Source organism: Mobula hypostoma, chromosome 4 (assembly GCF_963921235.1).
Source record: "Mobula hypostoma chromosome 4, sMobHyp1.1, whole genome shotgun sequence".
In the NCBI taxonomy this organism is placed as follows: Eukaryota; Metazoa; Chordata; class Chondrichthyes; order Myliobatiformes; family Myliobatidae; genus Mobula; species Mobula hypostoma.
In genome coordinates this window covers 16,221,252-16,237,476 of record NC_086100.1, presented here as the reverse complement: position 1 = coordinate 16,237,476, position 16,225 = coordinate 16,221,252, and the positions used below count along the sequence as shown (strand labels likewise).

The 16,225-nt window shown below is 45.9% G+C and overlaps 1 protein-coding gene across 4 annotated transcripts in view; it reads left to right on the top strand.

Annotated features, from left to right (window-relative positions):
- LOC134344730 (arylacetamide deacetylase-like) overlaps window positions 1–16,225 on the top strand; it is a 58,325-nt gene that overhangs the window by 29,473 nt on the left and 12,627 nt on the right. For 3 of the 4 annotated variants that reach the window (XM_063044811.1, XM_063044810.1, XM_063044809.1), the window contains exons 2-4: window positions 7,899–8,121; window positions 11,492–11,561; window positions 14,698–14,869. In XM_063044811.1, coding sequence (XP_062900881.1) covers window positions 7,935–8,121; window positions 11,492–11,561; window positions 14,698–14,869 — 429 coding nt within the window. In that variant the 5' untranslated portion in view covers window positions 7,899–7,934. The remainder of the gene's footprint in view (window positions 1–7,898; window positions 8,122–11,491; window positions 11,562–14,697; window positions 14,870–16,225) is intronic. The other variant, XM_063044812.1, reaches the window with a different exon arrangement.

Genomic DNA, 16,225 nt, shown 5'->3' with positions numbered 1-16,225 from the left:
CCTTATAGCCTCATAATTTGCCTTTTCCCAATTAAAATACATACAATGACACACATACACAAACCAGTGACTAACAATTACTTCACTACAAATAGACAATACACATTAAACTAATATGCTTCCATCTCTGTCAGTGATGACAAATACCCCCCGCAGAGCCAAACGGTCCCGGAATGCCTCTATGGTCATCATGGACAGCGTGTGTTCCTTCTCAATATTTCCTCGGGCACGAACATACCCCCTAAACATTGTTAGGCAGTCTGCCCGGGCAGATCCTCCTGCCGCCCGTTTCCAAGACCCACAGATGGCTGATTTTGCCAGTCCCAGGAGCAAGTTGACGAGGACATCCTCATCCCTCTTACTGTATATAAATAGGACCTCCTTTACCTCCAGGTGGAAAGACCAACCGCCAAGGCGTGTCGGGATGGTGGACAAGGGCTGGGAAGTGGAGGGTGTGCAGCAGCCCATACAGATACCTCCTACTTGCATCCCTGAATGGGATTGTTGGTGTCGAGGAGAGACAGCTCAAGTTGTGTGGACTCTGCTCTCGGATAAGATTGCGAGGCCCGGGCCTGACAAGCAGCTCAGCCTGAGTCGGTCCACACACCTGAGCCACACCGACATCCATTGGGGTAGGGCAAGGGTCGGCCAGGACTCCACCCTCTGCCAGAGGAGGGGATTCCCGGCCTGAGGCAACCATGTTCCAGACTCTCAGTAGGTCCTGATAGAATCTGGCAGACTCCACAAAGCAGCACGGCTGACGCCCGCTGGTGGCAGCCACATCTCATCATGAAGACAGCAGCCCCTCCGGAGAAAGAATGTTGCCAACACGTGCCACCTGGGGGGTTCTTGGCATTCAGGAATCTCTGCAGAGTCCTGAGACGGAAAGCCGCCAATCGCATACATACGCACTCCAGTGACTGTCCGCCCTATCCCACTGGGAGACTAAAGACCGCTGCAGAGATCCAGTGTTTCCTGTTACCCCAGAAGAAGTCCACTAACTTCTTCTGCATTCTCACTACAAAGGGGGCAGGAGGGGCCAAGGTGACCATCCGGTACCACAACATGGAGGCCACCTGCTGGATTATGACAAACCACCCTGCCTCGATAGGAAAGCACCCTGAGAAGGCATGACCAGCGCCCCAGCCGGGCCATGACTTTCTTCTCCAGGTCCTGCCAGTTCGCCAGCCGGGTCTCCCCAGAAGGACACTGGTAGACTCCCAGATAGAGGAGATGCCTGGTGCTCCATTCAAAAGCTCTCATCTCCTCCGTTAGGGAGTCCGCCTGCAACTGACCCACAAAGAGTCCGGGACATTTTGCCCTGTTGATCCTAGCGGAGGACGCCGTTGAGAAAGCTTCTTGGCACTCGCATATCCTCCGCAGGTCACTGGGGTCTGTCACGATGAGTACGTCATAGGCGTAGGCCGAGAGGACAACCTCCATGTCTGGTTCGCACAGGACCAGACCCGTCAGCCTACGCCAAACAAGGCTCAGGAATGGCTCGACACAGATTGCATACAATTGGCCGGACATAGGGCACCCCTGACATATTCCTCTTCTGAAGGGAATGAGTGCTGTCAGTGACCCATTGATCTTAACAAGGCACTCTGTGGCAGAGTATAGGAGCCGAACTCGGGGCCATAAAATGTTGTCCGAGCCCAAAAGCCTGCATAGTGCCCACCAGGAAACTGTGGTCTACCCGGTCAAATGCCTTCTCCTGGTCAAGAGAAAGAAATGCTGCCTGAGACCCAGTCTCCTGTTGCAGGTGAATCAGGTCCCATACTAGGTGGACATTGTCCTGGATGGAGTGGCACAGGACTGTGTAAGATTGGTCAGGATCGATCACCTATCTCATTACTGAACCAAGATAGTTGGCCATTGCCCAGGCGAAGAACTTGTAGTCCGTTCACAAGAGGGACACCGTACACCTGTTCTTTAGCAGGCGGAGGTCTCCCTTCTTGGGCAGTGGGACGACGACAGCTCTCCGCCATGAGAGGGGCATTTCCCCAGTGGCTAGACTCTCCCTAAAGCAAAGTACTTCATCAACCCAGATGGAACTTGAACCCATGAACCCTGGCTTAGGAGGCCATTGCCTTATCCATTACACCCTGAGTATTTGGGACTGTGGGCCGGTTCCAAGGAATGACACTGTGCACAGTGCAGATGTGCTCTCCTGCCAAGCTTGTGGTCCAAGATATCTTATTACTTGTTTGCATGAAATGCACTGAGAGTGCTCAGTGTAGAGACTGGTTATGAAATGCCAGCAAACCAGGCAGCAAGAATTTGTAATGTCTCAAAGAAAATTGCATGTTTTGAGACTAAGTAAAGGCATCCGTTAGTCTTGCGAGACCATGGATCTGCGCCTGGAAAGTCTTCACTCACCAGGGCACAGGCCTGGGCAAGGTTGTATGGAAGACCAGCAGTTGCCCATGCTGCAAGTCTCCTCTCTCCACGACACCGATGTTGTCCAAGGGAAGGGCAAAGGCCGATACAGCTTGGCACCAGTGTCGTCGCAGAGCAATGTGTGATTAAGTTCCTTGCTCAAGGACACAACACGTTCCCTCGGCTGGGACTCAAACTCGTGACCTTCAGGTAGCTAGTCCAATGCCTTAACCACTTGGCCACATGCCCAGACTTTTGAGACTAGGCTCTGTTTTAATCTTCAACAATTAGGTTCCTGAACCAACATGGAATAACTTCACCCAAGTCGACATTGAAATGATTCCAAAACCTAGAATCTCACTCAAGGACTCTATAACTCATGTTCTCTATATTATTATTAATTATTAGGTTTTATTAATTTTTTGTACTTGCGCAGATTATCTTCATTTGCACATTAGTTGTTTGTCAGTCTTCCTTTGAGTGAAGTTTTTCATTGATCTGTTGTATTTCTTTGTTCTACTGTGAATGCCTGCAAGAAAATGAACCTCAGGGTAGCAGACAATAACATATACATACTCCGATAATAAAGTTACTTTGAATTTTGATCTGAAATCTGACTGCAACATAGTGTAAATAGACATTGTAAAATAGCAATTAGTTTGAGAAAAGAAGAGGGCAAATAAACATTTACAAAGCATGTATGTATGTACACTGGAGAGTATCTTAATTGGTTGCACCATGGCTGGTATGGAAGCACCAATGCCCAGGAAAAGAGAAGTCTACAAAGTGATGGAGAAAGCTCTTCCCACCATGGGGCACCTTTACATGGAGTGCTGCATCCATCCTCAAAGACCCCAACCATCCAGGCCATGCACTCTTCTCAGTACTAACATCAGGCGGAAGGCACAGAGCCTTGGGTCCCGCATCACCTGGCTCAAGAATTACTAACCGACAATCATCAGGCTCCTGAACTAGTGTGGAGAACTTCACTCACTGAAACTCTGACTATTGATTCTGCAACCTGCAGGCCCACTTTCAAGGATTCATTACAACTCATGATTAGTATAATCTATTGTTTGCATTTTGGGGCAGCAGTTCGTCAAGCACCTCTGCACCATCCACCACAAGCGGGACTTCCTGGTGGCCAAACATTTTTCATTCTGATTCCTATTCCCGTTCTGTCCATGGCCAAGATGAGGCCTCAGGGTGGAGGAGAAACCCCTTCTATTCCGTCTGGGTACGCTCCAACCTGATGGCATGAACATTGATTTCTCCTTCTGGTGAACAAAATTCACTCCCTTGTCCTCTATTCCCCACTCTGACCTTTCACTTCTCACCTGCCTATTAATGGCCCAGGGGTCCCCTCTTTCTCCCACTGTCCACTATCCTCTCCTGTCAGATTCTTTCCTCTCAAGTCCTTAACTTTTTCCACTCATCTGGCTTCACTTAGTACCTTCCAGCTCGCCTCTTTCCCACCACTCCGCCTCACCATCTTTTTATTCAGGCATCTTCTCCCTTCTCGGTTCTGACGAAGAGTCTCATCCCAAAATGTCGACTGCTCACTCTTTTCCATCGACACTGCCTGGGTTGCTGAGTTTCTCCAGCATTTTGTGTGTGTTGCTTTCGTTTGCACAACTTGTCTTCATTTCCGCATTGGTTGTTTGTCTTTGTTTATATATAGTTTTTCAGAAATTCTATTTTTCCTGTAAATGCCTGCAAGAAAATAAATCTGAAGGAGTAGTATATGGTAACATCGACATACTTCGATAATAAATTTTACTCCGACAATAACAATGCAGAATAAAGTGTATCCAGAATGCTGGAAGGACATGGACACCAGATAACATCTATGGAAAAGAGTAAACAGTCAACATTTCAGGCTGAGACCCTTTGTCAACTTTGGGGAAAAATTGAGATTAGAAGTCAGAGTAAGAACGTGGGGTCGGTGGGGGGGCGGGGGAGGACAGGAAGAAGTATAAGGTAGTAGGTCATGGGTGAAACCGAGAGAGTATACTACCTTGTACTTCCTCTCCTCCTCCCCCCCCCCACCCTATATGAGGAATTTATTTAACTAGAGTGTGGTGAAACTGTGGAATTCATTGTCACTAATGGCTGTGGAGGCCAAGTCACTGGGTATGAATTGCAGAGCAAACTCGTTGGGCTTAATGGCCTAATTCTGTTTAAAGATTAGCTTTAATTGTCGCATATACATGGAAACATCAAATCATTTTATTTTTAAACACATTAAATAATTTGTACCTCATTCTGAAGGTTCCCTGACATTTATGTGATAAGGTTATTTCTCCACAACTCAAAACTGTTAATCTAAGCTGTTGCTCTTGACTTGAAACCACTTCTCACCATTGTTGCAGTGCCCTGAGATGGCACCAGGTGTCGCCATGCTTCCAATGCCAATGATACGTCCTCAACCTACTGACCCTTACACTAACTGTACACCTTTGGAATGTGGAAGGAAACTGGAGCACCCAGAGGAAACCCATGCTGTCAAGGGAGAATGTACAAACTCTGAGTAGACAGTGGCAGAAAATGAACACTGAAGTATATTATATTACACTAGCTATTATGCTGCTGTGCCATCCTGGCCATCAAGCATCCAGTTCTCCACTAATCCTACATTTTATTCTCCTGTTCCCATTTACTTCCCCTCAGATTCTACACCCTCCTACACACGCAAGGCAACTTACAGCAGGCAAACTAATCTACAAAACCAAGGGTTTAATGCAGGGTTTCCCAGCCTAGGCTCCATGGACCCCTCTGTCAATGGTAAGGGTTCATGGCATAAAAAGGGTTAGGAGCCCATTGGTTTAATGGAATGTGGGAGGAGATTAGCAGGGATAGAAAATTGGCTAACTGGCAAAAGATAAGGAGTGGGAATAAAGGGGGCCTTTTCTGGTTGGCTGCTGGTGACTAGCAGTGTTTCACAGGGGTCAGTGTTTGGACCGTTTCTTTTTCACACTATATGTCGATGATTTGGATGGCGGAGTTAATGGATTCATGGCCAAGTGTACGGATGACATGAAGATGCATAGGTGATAGGTGGGGCAGGCAGTGTTGAAGCATGGAGTCTGCAAAGGGACTTGGATTAGGAGAATGGCAAATAAGTGGCAGATGGAATATAGTGTAGGAAAGTGCATGGTCATGCACTTTGATAGTTGGGATAAAGCTGAAGACTATTTTCTAAATGGGGAGAAAATTCAAAAATCCAGAGGTGCAAAGGGTCTTGGTGGTCCTTGTGCAGGATTCCCTAAAGGTTAACTCGCAGGTTGAGTCATTGGTAAGGAAAGCAAATGCAATGTTAGAATATATAAGCAAGGATGTAATGCTGAGACTTTATAAGGCATTGATCAGAATGAACTTGGAGTACTATGAGGAGTTGTGTGCCCCTTATATAAGAAATGATGTGCTGACATTGAAGAGGGATCAGAGGAGTTTCATGAAAGTGATCCCAGAAAACATAGGGTTAATGTATGAGGAGTGTTTGATGGCTCTGGGCTTGTACTCATTGGAGTTTAGAAGAATGAGGGGGGACGTCAAAGGTTACAGGAAGAAGATAGGGGAATGGTGTTGAGAAGGATATTAAATCAGCGATGAACAGACTCAATGTGCCATATGGTCTAATTCTGCTGCCATGTCTTAATGGTTTTATGGAAACTGGAGCACCCAGTAGAGACCTATGAAGACATGGGAATTCCATGCAATCTCATACAGACAGCACTCGAGGTCAGACTTGAACTTGGATCACTGCACCCTTGAGACAGTGGCTCTGCACAATCTGTCACAGTGCTGCCCTAGGGCTACTTGTGGTGTTTCTGAGAAGATGACTGGTGAAGCAGTACGAGCTTCTACAAGTCTTCAGCCCATGATTCACTTTGAGCACTGGCCGTCTCCCCTCTCTACTCACTCCTGCTGCAGTGCTTTTTAGCGAAAACCTGGACAGTTCCTTTCCTTCCAGAGATGCTGTTTGACCTGCTGAGTTCCTCTGGCAGATTGTTTATTGTTCCTGATTGCAACATCGTGTGATCTGAATTGTGTTTGCATAGATTTGGCATGTTATCTGAGACTTTGATAAGGTTGATAGATGCACAGTGCAGTGTGGCCCAACTGGTTGAATCACAGCCTGGTGAAGAAGTACCAATGTACAAGAATGGAGAAGTCTACAGAAAGTGATAGATATATCCATCATCGCGGGTCCCCACCATCCAGGCCGTGCTCTCTTCTTGTTCCCACGATCAGGTAGGAGGTACAGAAGCCTTTGGTCTCACACCACTAGGTACAGTTACAGTTATTACCCAACAACCATTGGGCCTCTGAACCAGCATGGATAACTTCATTCACTGCAACACAGAACTGTTTCCACAATGTATGGACTCACTTTCAAGGAGTCTACAGCTCATACTGTCAGTATTACTTGCTTTCTTTTGCACATTGGTTGTCAGTCTTGATGTATAGTGTTTCATAAATCCTATTGTACTTTATTTTCCAGTAAAAACCTGGAAGAAAATGAAACTGGGTTGTATATGGTGACATATATGTACTTTGATAACATTTACTTTGGTATTGACTTTGCATTCTGTTTTGTTTTATGACCTCAATGTAATTATGTATGGCATCATCTGTTCCGATGCCTGACAAAACAAACGCTTTCCATTGTATCGCGGTACATGTGGGTATAATAAACTCATCCAGTCCAATGAACTGTCCCTTATTTTAAACAGCAGCTGCTCACATTAGATCCTCCCACAAGTGGAAACAGCTTTTCTACATCTGTCTTGCCGCAGTGTTGTATTTCAGTCCCGACCCATTTCTCTTTTAACCTCCAGTAGAGACAAACCTAACCTAGCTAACCTTGTCAGGTAAGGAGCCTATTCCATAGGACAGAATTAAACTATTCAACCCATCAAGTCTGCTCTGCCATTCAATCATGGCTGATTTATTTTCCCCCTCAACCCCATTATCCTGCCTTCTCCCTGTACCATTTGATGTCCTGAATAATCAGAACCTATTACCCTCTGCTTTAAATATTCCCAATGACTTGGCAGTAAATTCCACGTATCCGCCAACATCTGGCTAACGAAATTCTTGTACATTTCTGTTTTAAGTGAATGTTCTTGTATTCTGAGGCTGTGCCCTCTGGTCCTAGACTCTCCCCCCACAGGAAATGTCCTCGGATTGTCCACTCTATATAGTCCTTTAAAGATTCAGTAGTTTCAATGAGATCTCCCCTCATCTCCTAAACTCCGGTGAGTACAGCCCCAGAGCTATCAAACCTTCCTCAGACATTAACTCTTTCATTCTTGTTCTTCATACATTAACCCTTTCATTCCCAATATTGAGTCCTGGTGCCCCTGCAACTGAAGATGCATCTGCTAATGGTGGGGTGAATGGAATGGGTGACAGACAAGAAAGTAGGATTGGAGGAGGACTGCAGGTGGTCACTACGTAAATGCCCGTGTTTGGATTAACCTGGATATCCCTGTTTCCTTGTCCAAATCTAGGCTGAGCTGACCGAGTTCATTGGGCTGAAACACTACATGGAAGTGATGATGCTGCTCACCGTCGCCGAGATGGTCGGGCCGACATCCGACATGAACGTCACTGTGGTGGACACCACCTTCAATGGGGTAGCTGTTCGTGTCTTTGAGCCGGCCACTCGGAGCACAGGACTGAGGCGGGCGGTCATTTATCTGCACGGTGGTGGTTGGTGTTTAGGAAGTGCGAGTAAGTTAGTGAATTAATCCTCAAGAGAGTGGCTAACATGAGGTCACATCTGTCGTTGCTTTCCCTTGTACTACCTCAATGCATTGTCTACCTCAATGCATGCAAGTCGAGCTTTTCACTCTACCTAGGGACATGTGACACTAAGAAACAAATTCGGCTCTATCTATCACAACCTCAGGATTGTCCCAGGCTGATCAGCAACCAGCAAAGTGCCTTAGAAGTGTATTTGTATAACATAGGGGGCAGCACAGTAGTAGCAGTTAGAGCAACACTTCACAGCACCAGCAATAGGTGTTCAATACCCACCACTGTCTATAAGGAATGTGGATGTTGTCCCTCGGACTGCGTTGGTCGTTGATGCAAATAATTCATTTCACTTGATGTTTTGATGTGCATATGAGAGGTTTATCTTTTGATCTTTATCTTCAGAAAACACAGTAGCAAATTTACACACAAGCTCCCTCAAACTGAATTTGCCTTTCCAAATATTCTGTTTAATATCCTGGAACTAGATACATGGTTAATGTAGGAAGAGGTGCAGTCGACGTTTCAGGCTGAGACCCTTCGTCAGGACTTCCTGACGAAGGGTCTCGGCCTGAAACGTCGACTGCACCTCTTCCTACAGATGCTGCCTGGCCTGCTGCATTCACCAGCAACTTTGATGTGTGTTGCTTGAATTTCCAGCATCTGCAGAATTCCTGTTGTTTACATGGTTAATGCTAGGCTTTGCAAAGATTTGAAAATTCAAAGGTCAGAGATGGATTCTATGAGCTCTGGCAACACACACAAAATGCTGGGGGAATGAAGCATGCCAGGCAGCATCTATAGGAAGAAGTACAGTCGACATTTCGGGCCAAGACCCTTCGTCAGGACTAACTGAAAGAAGAGATAGTAAGAGATTTGAGAGGGGGAGGGGGAGATCGGAAATGACAGGAGAAGACAGGAGGGGGAGGGATGGAGCTAAGGTCTGGACAGTTAATTGGCAAAGGAGATACGAGGCTGGAGAAGGGAGAGGATTATGGGACGGGACCTACACTCTGTCCGCCAGAGAAAGCAGGATTTCCCAGTGGCCACACATTTTAATTCCACATCCCATTCCCATTCTGATATGTCTATCCACGGCCTCCTCTACTGTAAAGATGAAGCCACACTCAGGTTGGAGGAACAACATCTTATATTCCGTCTGGGTAACCTCCAACCTGATGGCATGAACACTAATTTCGCTAACTTCTGTTAATGCTCCTCCTCCCCTTCTTACCCCATCCCTTATTTATTATTCTCCCCCCCCCATTTTTCTTTTTTCTCTCTCTGTCCCTCTCACAATCACTCCTTGCCTGCTCTCCATCTTCCCCTGGGCTCCCCTCCCCCTTTCTTTCCCCCTAGGCCTCTTGTCCCATGATTCTCCCCTTTCTCCAGCTCTGTATCCCCTTTTCCAATCCACTTTCCAGCTCTTAGCTTCATCCTTCCTCCTCCTGTCTTCTTTTATCATTTCGGATCTTCCCCTCCCCCTCCCACTTTCAAATCTCTTACTATCTATGCTTTCAGTTAGTCCTGAAGAAGGGTCTCAGCCCAAAATGTCTTCCTATAGATGCTGCCTGGCCTGCTGCATTCACCAGCATTTTGTGTGTGTTGCTTGAATTTCCAGCATCTGCAGATTTTCTTGTGTTTGCATTCTATGAGCTCTGAATCATTTTTCAGTATTGAAATGCACAAGCAGTCCCATCGAGAAGCTGAATAATAAATTCCCAGAGCAATATAGAATTTTATTCAATTCCATTTGTAATGAGGAAATTGGTTTCAATATGCAGAGTTTTCACTTGTAAATTGGATGTTTGTTTCTCTTTTGTTTTGCTGTGATGCTCATTGCTTTGCTGAGGATGTATTCAGAGTTCTGCAGAAACAGGCATTCAAACCATCATATCCACACTAACCTTTATGCTAGTCCCAATTGCTCAAATCATTACTGAATCTCCCCACGCCTTGCCTATTCAAGTACCCATGACCTGTAGTTTAGTCTCATCTGACTTCAGTGGAAAATGCCTGCTTGCACCAATACTGCTACCCCAACCCCCAAACCTTTATTCTCTGCACTATACGTACTGAGGGTTTGCTTTAATTTTTGAAATGCTGATGTATCCATATTCAGATTTGGTAGTCACTAGGCATAAACACTGTAACTAACTGCATTGTATCCGGAATGTTTGGCACTATGGTTGTCAGGAAGTGCAACAGCGCTGCATGGTGGCAAAATGAGGAACTGCGTTTGATCTGCCAGCACGCTAGGATTTCCGCAGTTTCCCAGAAATTCAGTACTTCTGTCAGCATCACTGGCAACCTATCATAGGGGCATTTCAGATCTGATTGTCTCACAATAGTAAAGACGTGGAAGCTTTAGAGAAGGTGCAGAGGAGGTTTGTCAGGAAGCTGCCTGGATTAGGGGGCACATCTTATAAGGAAAGGATGAGTGAGCTAGGGCTTATCCCTTTGGAGTGAAGGAGCATGAGAGATGAGTTGACAGATGTATACAGGATGATAAGAAGCATAGATCGAATGAGCACCGAAATATCAATCCCTCTCCCCATTCCAACAAGAGGAATCTAACCTGAGACAGTCTCTTCCTACAGATGCAGCCAGATCTGCTGAATGTTTCAACAATTTTCTTCTTTTACTTTGACTGACAGATGGGTTGGCCATTTGAATTTGTTTGCCACTGTGGCCAAAAATGGTAGATGTGTAGCGCTAATACCCTTTGGAACTGTTCAATCAGAGCTGAGAATTCTACATTAATCTAAACTAGGTTTTTGTTAAAGTTACACTATCTGAATAAGTTCAGCCACTACATTATGTCCTGCTTGACATCACTCATTTGACCAACACAGAGACTGCAGAGAGATCAATAATGGAGCAATCTCATTGGTTGTTGATTCCACCTGGAGAGAAATTGTATTTGAAAACAAATTAAGTGATTTGAATTGAAAACAATTTATTATGGCAGATGAAATTGCAAATATTAATGCAACAACAACAATTTCTATGTTTCGTGTGTTGGGAAACTTCCCAAGGGCCTTCATAGAAGGGAATACAAGATTAAGTTATCACCAGGCCATAGAAAATTAAAGACAGGTTAACAAGAACTTGAACAGGTTTAGGAAGCATCCACTCTGAAAGTTTTGGAGACTTCCGGTAAGATGGTCGGCTGTATGGACAGTGAACCCAGTACTGTCACAGATGATATTGCCAGGACTAGAAGACCTGAGTTATTGGGGGAGGTTGGCCACTTGTGGACAGCATGAATGTAATTTGCCATTTATCGCTGATATTCTTGTGCTTTTTTGCCAGCCAGTGACTGAATCTTTTATTTCCCTTTTAGAAATGCTGCCCTATGATGTCCTGTCAAGAAGGAGTGCAACAGAACTGAATGCAGTTATTGTTTCAGTGGAGTAAGAGCTTTTGTCATTTTTCTCCCCCACACAATAGACTGTGATCGAGTTTGTACTCAAATTCCTGAAAGCTACCGATATGTAGGGATTCTCAGGTCAGACATGGGTAATTTTGTGGGTCATTTTTGATATGAATGGGTGATCTAGGCAGATATAAAGATTATTTCGAGCAGTTTAACTTTATCATTGTAATTATCCAGGCTTTTTATGACACACTATGCTTACTTAAAGGGGCAATCCCAAGGTAGAAATTAGCCATTGGATGCGAGCAGTGGGGGGCTGGGATTTAGTACTGACTGTTCATAGATCTCCAGATAGCTGGCTCCACTGTTAATGCCTGCCTGTGGGATTGTCCTCTTTTTAAACACTTCATTTTTGGGAATTTGGTTGTTATTTGCTGGCAGAATGGAGTGGGTGAGCCATCAGCTTGATTGAGTGCTGGTCTTCTGATGCACCAAAGGGTGAGTTCAACTGCTACACAAAGCCACAGAGAGATCATCATCATCATCATTATGAGCCATGTCATATGACATGGACAATCATGGTCTTTCCATGAGCACGATTGTTCTAGCCAAAGTTCCTACGATAGTGGTTTGTCATTGCCGCCTTCTGGGCAGTGTCTTAACATGATGGGTGACCCCAGCCATTATCAATACTATTCAGAGATTGTCTGCCTGGCATCAGTGGTTGCATAACCAGGACATTATAGGCACCAGTTGCTCATACGATCATCCACGAACTGCTCCCAAGGATTCACGTTACCCTGATCGGGGAGCTAAGCAGGTGATGCACTTTGTCAAGGGTGACCTGCAGTGCCTTACACCTCCTCCGTTAGAGACGAAACTCCACCTTGCCACCCACAGAGAGATACAGGTGGAAAACAGGCCATTCATCCCATTCACTCCATGCTGACCATCAAACGCCCTTTTATACAAATGTTACCTGAATCCCAATTTTTATTCCCATCCACCACCACATATTCTAGCACTCCCCAGCACATTAGGGGCAATTTACACTGGAGGATTGCCCCATGAATCCACATGTGGGAGGAAGCCTGATAACGTCAGGAAAAACAACGTGGTCATTGGGAGCGGACACAAATGCCACGCGGTCATAGGGAGGGAACACAAAAGCCGCACGGAAGCCACACAAAAGCAACGTGGTCATAGGGAAGGGATGCAAATGCCACACAAACAGCATTGGATGTTGGGACTGAATACAAACTGCCTGTGCTGAGAGATAGTTGTAAAGACCATAGATTATCCTTCCCCTTCCCTTCAGCTGATTTCATTAGTGTCCAAAAGATTAGATTTTTATTTTATTTTAGAGATACAGCATGGTTACAGGTCCTTCCGGCACATTGAGTACGTGCTGGTCAATTACACCCATTTGACCAATTAACGCAGCAATGGCTACGTCTTTGGAATGTGGGAGAAAACCAGAGCACCTGGCGGAAATCCACACAGACACGTGGGGAATGCACAAACTCCTTCCAGACAGCGACAGAATTACACCCGGGTCACTGGCGCTGTAAGTGTTGTGGTAACCGTTAGCTACCATGCCACCATGTCCTCCCCCGAAAAATATTCTCACTGCCGCTTACTTTTTTTAACCAATAAACATTATTATAAATTCAAACCACCACAGTGCTATTGTACATTCACGTTACAAGCCAAGACCAGGCAAATTATGACATTTCCATCCTCTTCGAGGATGGTATGGTATATACTCAGCAACAGAGTGTCCACGTCCATCTGGGATAAGGGTTGACAAACATCTGCCAAAAGAAATCTGTCCCTGTACTAAATGAGAGGGGTATTGAAGACAATGCTTTGGATGCAGGTGAGGGAAGCATCCGTGGAAAAGATCAGTCAACGTATCGGGCCGGAACCCTTCGTCAGGACTGAGGGCATGTGAATCAGGGAGTTGCAGAGGGACCGATCCCTGCGGAAAGCGGAGAGTTGTGGAGAGGGAAAGATGTGCTTGGTGGTGGGGTCCTGTTGAAGGTGGTGGAAGCTGCGGAGGATATGGTGCTGGATCCGGAGGCTGGTGGGGTGGTAGGTGAGGACAAGGGGAACTCTGTCCCTGTTGTGGTGGCGGGAGGATGGGGTGAGGGCCGAAGTGCGGGAAATGGAGGTGATGTGGGTGAGGGCATCATTGATGACAGCAGAAGGGAAACCACGATCCTTAAAGAAAGAGGACATTTGAGATGTCCTGGAACGGGAAGCCTCATCCTGGGAGCAGATGCGGTGAAGTTGGAGGAACTGGGAATAGGGAATGGCATTTTTGCATGTGGTGGGGTGGGAAGAGGTATAGTTGAGGTAGTTAGAGTCAGTGGGCTTGTAGAAGATGTCAGTGGACAGTCTGTCTCCAGAGACAGAGACCAAGAGATCAAGAAAGGGGAGAGAAGTGTCCGAAATGGACCAAGTGAGTTTGAGGGTTGGGTGGAAGTTTGAAGTAAAGTCGATGAAATTGACGAGCTCAGCATGGGTTCAGGAAGCAGCACCAATGTAGTCGTCAATGTATCGAAGGAAAAGTTGGGGAGCAGTACCAGAATAGGTTTGGAGCACAGACTGTTCCACATAACCAATGAAGAGGCAGGCATAGCTGGGGCTCATGCGAGTTCCCATAGCTACACCCTTAGTCTGAAGAAAGTGGGAAGAGCCAAAAGAGAAGTTATTAAGTGTGAGTACCAGTTTCGCCAACCGGCGAGGGTAGTGCTGGTGGGGAACTGGTGAGGTCTATTGTCCAGAAAGTAGCGGAGGGCTTTGAGGCCTTCTTAATGGGGAATGGAGGTGTATAAGGATTGGACATCCATAGTGAAAATGAAGTGGTCGGGATCAGGGAACTGGAAGTTATTGAAGAGGTGGAGGGCATGGGTTGTATCCCGGATGTAGGTGGGGAGGGACTGAATTATGGGTGGACATATGGATCAGGGAGTCGCGGAGGGACCGATCCCTGCGGAATGCTCAGTCCTGACGAAGGGTTCTGGCCCGATACGTTGATGCTGGCTGAGCTGCTGTGTTCCTCCAGCGTGTTGTGAGTGTTGCTTTGACCCCAGCATCTGCAGAGTATTTTGTGTATCTGATATTACTGATAATCGTTAGCAAAACTCAGTTCCTGTGTTATCTTTCAGATACCGATTAGCACCACAGCATCATTTTCCTGATCAGTTCAATGATGTCTATGCTGTGGTGAAGTACTTTCTTCAGCGGGATGTCTTGGCCCAATACTCTGTGGACCCAGGCAGAGTTGCTGTAGCTGGGGACAGTGCTGGAGGGAACTTGGCAGCTGCAGTGGCTCAACAGGTAGTTATGGGCATCAATAATTGTTTGTGGCAGTTCTCAGTTATAGAATCGTAGAAATATACTCGACAGAAATGGACTCTAGGACCTAGATCACTCATGGGTCCTACCGGTACTCTGGCCTCTTTATTAGGTGCACCTGTTCATCATGCAAAATCTAATCAATCAATCAATCACATGGCAGCAATTCAATGCATAAGAACATGCAGACATGGTCAAAAGGTTCAGTTGTTGTTCAGCCCAAATATCAGATTAGGAAGAAATGTGATAGTGATATAGAGATGTATACCTAGGGTGCCTAAGACTTTTGCACAGTGCTGTAGTAATTTTATGTATTTCACTCTACTACTGCTGCTGCAACAAAAAAAAAACAATTTCATGACATATGTGAGTGATGATAAACCTGACTCTGATGCGGGTCTCTAATTGTGGACTGAGAGTATGAAGGGGGCAGGGAGAGGGGAATCATGAATGGGGGAAAAGGAGAGGGGAGATGGGGAGGGAGTGGGAAGCTTCAGAGAGACATTCTGTAATGATCAATAAACCAATTGTTTGGATTCAAATGGCCTTGCCTGCTGTCTCAGGGCTGGGCGTGTCTGCACCTGCGCTACCCCGACACTCGTCTCAGCCACTGGTCCCGCAGCCATCCTGTGGCACACCACCCTCAGGATTTCCAACATCCTTTGCTCCTGCCAGGTTTACAAACTCGCTCTCCACTCCACGTTGGTAAATGCAGTACTGTGCAAAACTCTTAGGCACTCTAGCTATGGATATGTGCCTAAGATTTGACGCAGTACTGAAGATTAAGCTCATGGGTGCATTTGAGCATACAAGAAGTCCATTAAATGTCTTAGAACAGTGGGATAGAAGCTATCCCTGAAAGAATTGACCTCTACTTCTGTTGAATGTTCCCTGACGGATTGCACCATGGTCCGGTAAGACAAAAAGAACGAAGATCGAGCAATAGGATTCTCATTTTCCACCATCATTTGCTGCCAGGAATCAGTTTATCATATTCCTTGGCAACACAGCAATACAGCTCCACCCAGTGTCCATAGACACTACATTTAGTAGGTCAATTGGTCATTGTAAATTGTCCTATTATTCAGCTCGGGTTAAACTGTGGGTTGCTGGGTGGTGCAGCTTGAAGGGACAAAAGGGCCTACTCCTCCCTGTATCCCAACAAATAAACTTGACATTTATGGAATCATTATGCAAAATACTAAATAAGAATCAGAGTGTACAGTATTCACGTGAATAATGCTTGCCTGTAGTGTAGAATGCGACAAAGCAGCAGAAGTTATGGATGAGACCAGATAGCAGCCTCAGGATTTCCCTTTCTGAATACTCAAGCTGCCA